This window comes from Rhea americana, unplaced genomic scaffold, assembly GCF_003343005.1.
Source record: "Rhea americana isolate MKP2758 unplaced genomic scaffold, rheAme1 scaffold_390, whole genome shotgun sequence".
NCBI lineage: Eukaryota > Metazoa > Chordata > Aves > Rheiformes > Rheidae > Rhea > Rhea americana.
In genome coordinates this window covers 437205-443849 of record NW_028186524.1, presented here as the reverse complement: position 1 = coordinate 443849, position 6645 = coordinate 437205, and the positions used below count along the sequence as shown (strand labels likewise).

At 44.7% G+C, this 6645-nt stretch overlaps 1 protein-coding gene across 1 annotated transcript in view; it reads left to right on the top strand.

Annotated features, from left to right (window-relative positions):
- The first annotated feature begins 6526 nt into the window (after positions 1–6526).
- The window catches only part of KLF2 (KLF transcription factor 2), a 2628-nt gene continuing 2509 nt past the window's right edge, over positions 6527–6645 (top strand). The window contains exon 1 of the mRNA XM_085313654.1: positions 6527–6642. Coding sequence (XP_085169780.1) covers positions 6579–6642 — 64 coding nt within the window. The 5' untranslated portion in view covers positions 6527–6578. The remainder of the gene's footprint in view (positions 6643–6645) is intronic.

The following is a 6645-nucleotide window of genomic DNA, read 5'->3' as shown; positions in this document are numbered from 1 at the left end:
AATGACCTGCTCAGAAAGCCATCTGCATCTGCCTTGCTGACTCAGACTGCAACAGACCTTACAAATTAGAAAGCAAGACGAGTGCATCTGATTAGTTCTTTGAAGCAACCTCAAACAGAATTTTTTTCCCGCATTAATTAAACCCCAAACAAAGTTCGTGTTTCTAAAAAATCAGTTAACGTTGCCCATCTCCACAACGTTACTAATTGTCTCAAGCAGACATAAGAGATAAGACATCATYTTACTTTTTCTCCTGTCATCTGCAGTAAATTATGTAAGCCTTTTCCTAAAACGCAAACTAGTAAAGACTTAATTAATACGAGATCTAACAACATATCACCCATCCCACTCTATTAACAATTCCCTGAATGTAACAGGGCTAAGTGAGATTCTTTCAAGTTTTACACTCTCTTTAGGTGAATGGAAGCTTTTAATACACAACTTAAGCGTTAYATCTAACCACTCTCAGGTGTTTCTTGCTGCTTTGCTCTGCCACAAAGCAGCACRATGGACCGCACAGTTCCCATCAACYGGTCCCATCTCCGGTCCCTCCCTCATGCTGGTTTCCAAACATATTTGGGAGTTTGCTAGAGCAGACATGAGTCAAGTCTTTAGAATACCATTTTACTGGGGTCCCACCTTGAGGATGCTATTGCTTGTTTATTAATAGCAACGGCTATTTTTTCTGAACGAAACTACATAGGTCATTTCTAGCCTACGCTCCTATTATTCCACACACACCCTTATTTGTCCAGCTCTTTCCCAAGGATCGGATTCTTCAGCAAAAGTAAATCTCAATAAAAAGGATGTGGCAACAATTGAAAATTACTGTTCTTAATCAGTGCCTGATAATTTCAGCTGCTTCTCGGGTACAGTTCAACATTTCTGTTGAATTTCTGAAACTATGCTATCATTTCATAGATCTGTAAGTTAAAACAATAAAAGATCTGTCAAATGTGTTTTTAATTGACAGCTGAAAGGAACATCTGCAATACAACATCTGTGCATTCAACATTCACATCAGTAAGTGCTGCCAGAAACAAAGCTACATATCTAATCAAAGTAGATAATTAAAAAATTGGCATAAATCATTTGGATTTCAAGACTCCCAGGATCAGATGAGTAAACAGGCCTCTCTGAGGTTCTTCAAAGCTGCTTTTAGTCTCTCAAATAAAAAATTATTAAAAAATCATTTGCAGTTGAACACTATCATTCCTCACACAGCAAACTCAAGTTACAACACGTACTACTTTATCTTGATTAACTTCATAAATTATCTGATTTTTGCATGATTTATTGAACCCACAAACTTACTCTCAGGAAGAGTACGTCAGGAAGAGTATTTTCTTGTGTATTTCTGATCAAGGTTTTATTTTTTTAAGTAGGCTTATTTACTGAAATGAAACTTAAGTTTATTTTTCCTCCTCATCTATGGAAGTCTGCCTAGCTGAAGTGTGTAGTTATTGGAAGCAGCAACAGTTGACATTTGCTAATCTTCGTTAAATGAGTTAATAAGGCTTTCACTAAAAAGAATTAAGATTGCCATCACAAAGAATGGAAATGATAGAGCTGTCAATAATAACGCCGAAAAAGCGGAAGTGCTAAAAAATATTTCTGTTCTCTCTTTGGGAAAAAAGCCAGATGCTGCATTCAGATCAGACAAAAATGATGTTGAAATACTTTCCATTCCAGTAACTAAGGAGGATGTTAAAACAACTGCTACTCAACTCAAACAATATTAAGTTGCCAGGTCTGGGTAACTTATATGCAAGTGTTTTAAAAGAACCAACTAAGGAGATATCCAGATGGCTAATGTTTATTATCAATCAATTTCAGAGCAGCAGGGGAAGCCCCAGGTGACTTGAAGAATGCTAATATTATGTCAATATTTAAAAAGGGTAAACAGAATGACCCAGATATGCCTGGCAGTGTTATACAATCCTGGGCAAAATCCTGGAAGGACTTGAAAGATGAACAGAATCATAAATAAAGACAGCTGACGCAGTTAATGGCAATCAACAATGGCTTAAAACAGTTTTTTAAATGAGGCTGCAGCGTACCATGCGTCTCTGTAAGGCTCTGATTAGGTGTAGGATGATAATCTCAGTGAGAAACAAGGTTGCAAATCAAYGTGCTGTGCACAAACATGAATTGGTCCAAACTTGCTGACAGATCTCAAAATCTAACCGAAATTTTAATCAAGTAAGTGTTTTAGTTCTTAAYACCCACACCCATTCTTTTTTTTTTAACCATCACTTACCATTCAACATTGTTAACAATGACCTGGAAGAAAACAAAACCTGTTAACTGATAAAGTAGTAGATGGCAAAGATCAAAGAAGCGTTACATAATCAGAAGGACGCGGCATTGTTAAAGAATAATTTTAATTGCTTCGCTACCCAGGCAGAAACAGACAACAKGTCTTGCATTAGAGACAAGCTTAAGGTCGTGCTTCCAAGAGCGAAGACTGAGAGCAGCTCTGCTTCTTGGGATGGAGCAAAACAGGTTGCTACCTGGACCAGCAGGCTGCTGAGAGCAGCAGAATTGCTCTGCTAGGAGATGGCTATTGCCAGATGCCTCCTTTAAGGGCTTTTTTTTCCTTAAAGGCGCTGGGGGCAATGCAGTGTGTGCCATCTTCCCTCCCAGGCCTTTCTGCCACCTTTCAGTCTCTGCCATCCCCCATGCCTTCTGCTGTAATTAACGCCATAAATTAGAGAGTTCGCTGAGAAGCCTCAAGTCAGCCCTGAGTGCAGACGGTATTTACACGGTGGTGCCCTTCACTGGGAAGCAGAAATGCTGTGAAGGAGCTGGGGGAGAGGAGGATTTTGCTGGTTCCCCCCGGTGTGAGCTTCCAGGCCAACATCGTCATTAAAAGTACGAAGTGCAGCCTTCGGCTAAAGAGGGACAAGTCCTGTTTAGCTGCAGGAGGGTGCTCGTCCACATTTCTGGTGCTCAGACCTAAAGAAAGGATTTGAAAATCTGCACATAGTTTGGGGGAAAAAAACACACACACAGAAAAAGAAAATATGTCAATACTGAAAACTTAAGGAGCCCCATCAATTTAAGTTTACCAAAGAGAAGATTAAAGTTAACCTTTAAGGCCCTACATGAGGAACAAACCCCAGTCATGAAAGGATAGGTCAAAAAAACTCCTTCATCAAAGTAATTTCTGATATGACTTCACTGAGATAAAAGGCATGCAGGATTAAATCAGTCTCAAAAATTAAGAGATGCCTCTAAAAATACCTGTGTATTTCACTTTATGTGACTGTTTACACCATTTTATCAACTTCCTGGACAACACACTTTAAAAAGTACTAATTTGGAATCCGTAATTTAAAACTAAATTCTCAGAAAAGTTGTAAGTCAACAGAAGGAGGGCAGAGATACAGGTAGGGAAATCCTACGCCAGCGCTTGTCTCATTTAAATATAATTGGTCCTAGTGCGTTGCTGGTGCTGTGATTTTGAAATCAGTAATGGTGGTAAGAGGTGTAATTCCCATCTCATTTACACTGCTATTATTACGTTAATTCTAGGTACAATCAGGATTAAACCTTCTGAGAACAATCCCCTGAGAAAGGAGCTTTTTTCTGTTGTTGTTGTTTGAGTTCGGTAATGACTCAGAGCCCTCTAGCAGCCAGGTGACGTGGGCACGCACACCAGCACATCCAGCTGCAGCTTTTCGCCACGGGCACAGGCCCGTCACACAGCCCCAGCTCTGAGTCTTTTATTAGCGTGTACAGTCTTGATTACAACCCCTGAAAAAAAAAAAAACTTTCTTTTGATGTAGAAACAACAACAGAGATCAGCAGCAACACCTAGAAAAAAAAAACAACTTTGCTGTACAAAAATGGTCGAGTTTGTGTTTACTCTGGCTGGAAGACAAATCACACAGCATTTAGTACTCCTCTACACTCAGCAGATTTGCAAATACTTTCTAATCTCTTGTTCTTCATGTATATACACCAGCAGCATCGCTGCCAGTCTACACTGCTGTAAATCAGACGGGTACCAGGTTTTAGATATTTAAAATAGAAGTTGTACAGGGCAAAAAGCTAGAAAATGGCAACACRATGACCATGGACCACGGGGAAGATCATGGTACACTTGTACTCAGTTTGCACAAAACCAGTGACTCACAACACAAATATATTCTCACATTCAGCTCACCAGGTTTGATATACTTAGTTTTCAGCTTAGCAGCTTCACTTGAAAACAAAAAGAAATGAAAGGGAGTGAATTTATTATTTCATGCACTTCGCTTTCATCCTCACTACCCACTAAACATTTCCTTTATGCAAAGAAAAAAAACATAACATAGCTTAGGGGAGAGAGTGAATGCAAACAAATCTCCTGCCAGTGCCTACTGGAAGACAGCATCTGACCAGAGATTCTCAGCAAAATTTACACTTGCAGTTGTATATCCTAGAAACAAAATATTTTGTTATAGCTGTTGCTGAAACCACAAGAACATAAACTGACACAGACTTTCAGGGTGTGTTATCAAGGGAACATTCACATTCATTCTGAATTCATCAGAGTGTATTTTCTTGGCTGACTCACAGTGCCATATATACGTATTGTACACTTACTAACATTTTATTAGAGGAAAAGAGTTTACATTTAAAGATTACACAAGTGTGACATTACATAGCTATGAGTCATACATCTTTGTGTACTTCGTTACCATGCATTCAGTGTATTGATTCTGCTCCAGTCACAGAAGTTTGGCTGCTCCTCCTGGCCATCCTGTGAACTTTTAGAATAAAAAGTATAGAAAGTTAGACAAGAGATATTCGTTATTTTAAAACATGTGCAGTTATTGTAAAGATCATTTGCTCACCCTAGCAACCGTGCTTGCCTGCGRCGGCTGCATCCAGCCGCAATCCAGGGTCTCAGGTACGTGCTCAAAATGCTCCTGAGAACCAGAATCCATCAAGGCCCATCACTCCCTCCCCTCRTGGGGCACCGAAGGCATAAAAGTGAGAGTTGTTCTCCTACGCTCTTCTGATCCTCTAACTCACTTAGAAATCCTTTTAGAAGTGGCTGCAAAGGAAGTATGGAGGAGGTAAGGGAAAGCACAGCTCTTTCTCTGAACAGCCTCTCAAAGAATCAGTCTGATCTGTGATAGAGCATCATTTTTTCTGCTTTAAGAATTGCCGCTTTTGCTCTTTTGTTCTTGGATGCCTGCCAAGCAGCAGTGACTGTCAAAAACATGAGGCTGGGGCACACTATCAAAAATTGTTGGAGGATAGCTCCTTCAATCTGGGCATCTAAGCTAAACGCAAAAGTAGGGGAGGAGAGTAATCGTTTCTACTGAAAATCCAGCCCAGGACTGTAATTTGGCTGAAGTCATAGGCGATCGCAGAAGATACTTGCATTTTTTTTTTCATAATGTCACAGGGAAATGTTGATTTTGTCAAACTTTGTGCAGCAAATTAAAACTTTGCTAGAGACCTGAACTTCCATTAACTGCCAGTCTCCAGCATCTTCCTCGCAGGGAGATGCCTCAGGAGTGAGGCATCCCCTCCATCAGTGCTGAGATGGGACCATGGGCCCTGAGGGTGACCACAAGAGAAGGTCTAGGGTCTACCAGTGCGTTTCTTGGTGCATGGGGAGCGTCTGCCCCGCTTTCTGTGGCTGTCACACCTCCCTCTTTCAGCTCCGTCCRTCCCACTCTCCTCTCCACCAGCTCAAACACGAGTTTTCCACTCAAGGTCCTCCCTGGCACGAGGTCCCTCGCAGCATCCCCAAGGGCAGGGATTCCTCAGCAGCCCTTCATGTCACAGAAGGCCCCTCAGTGTTGTCCCCTGGGCTCTCTGGCCCCATCGTCTCATGGAGGTCCCTCAGCGTCCCCAGGGCTTGAGACAAGGGATTCGTCAGTGTCCCCTCATGTCATGGAGAYACCATGGAGATCCTGGTTGGGGGGAGGGGGAGGAGGGGCAGAGACCCTTCAGTGTCCCCTCATCACACAGAGGGTCCCTCAATGTGCCCTCATGCCACGGAGGTCCCAGTGTCCCACAAGGGGGGGGGCAGAGACCCATCGGGGCCCTCTCATCCCCTGGAGGGTCCCTCAGCATCTCCTCATGCCACGGAGGTCCCTCAGCGCCCTGCAGGGTGCGTGTGTGAGACACGGACCCCCCCAAGGTCCCCTCAGGTCCTGGAAGGTCCCCTCATGTCACGGAGGCCCCAGTGTCCCGCGGAGGAGGGGGGGGCGCAGAGACCCTCCCAAGGTCCCCTCATGTCATGGAGGGTCCCCTCAGGGCCCCCCGCGGCCTCCCCGGGCCCCGCGCTGAGGCGAAGCGCGGCGGCGGCTCGGCTCGGCCCGGCCCGGCTCGGCTCGGCCCCGCTCCGCTCCGCTCCGCCCCGCTCGGGCTGGGGGCCGCCGCCGCCGCCGCGTCCTTTTATACCGGGGCTAAATTTAGGCTGCGCCCGAGCCGCTGCCTCCCGCCCCGTCCGGGACGCGTTTCCTCCGCTCCCTGCAATTGGCTTGAGGGGCGCCCGCGCCCGCGTTATAAGCGGCGGAGGGCGGCTCGCCGCGCCGCGCCGCCCGTCCCGTCCCGTCCCGTCCCGCACCATGGCGCTCAGCGACACCATCCTGCCCTCCTTCGCCACCTTCGCCAGCCCCTGCCGCGAGAAAGCGC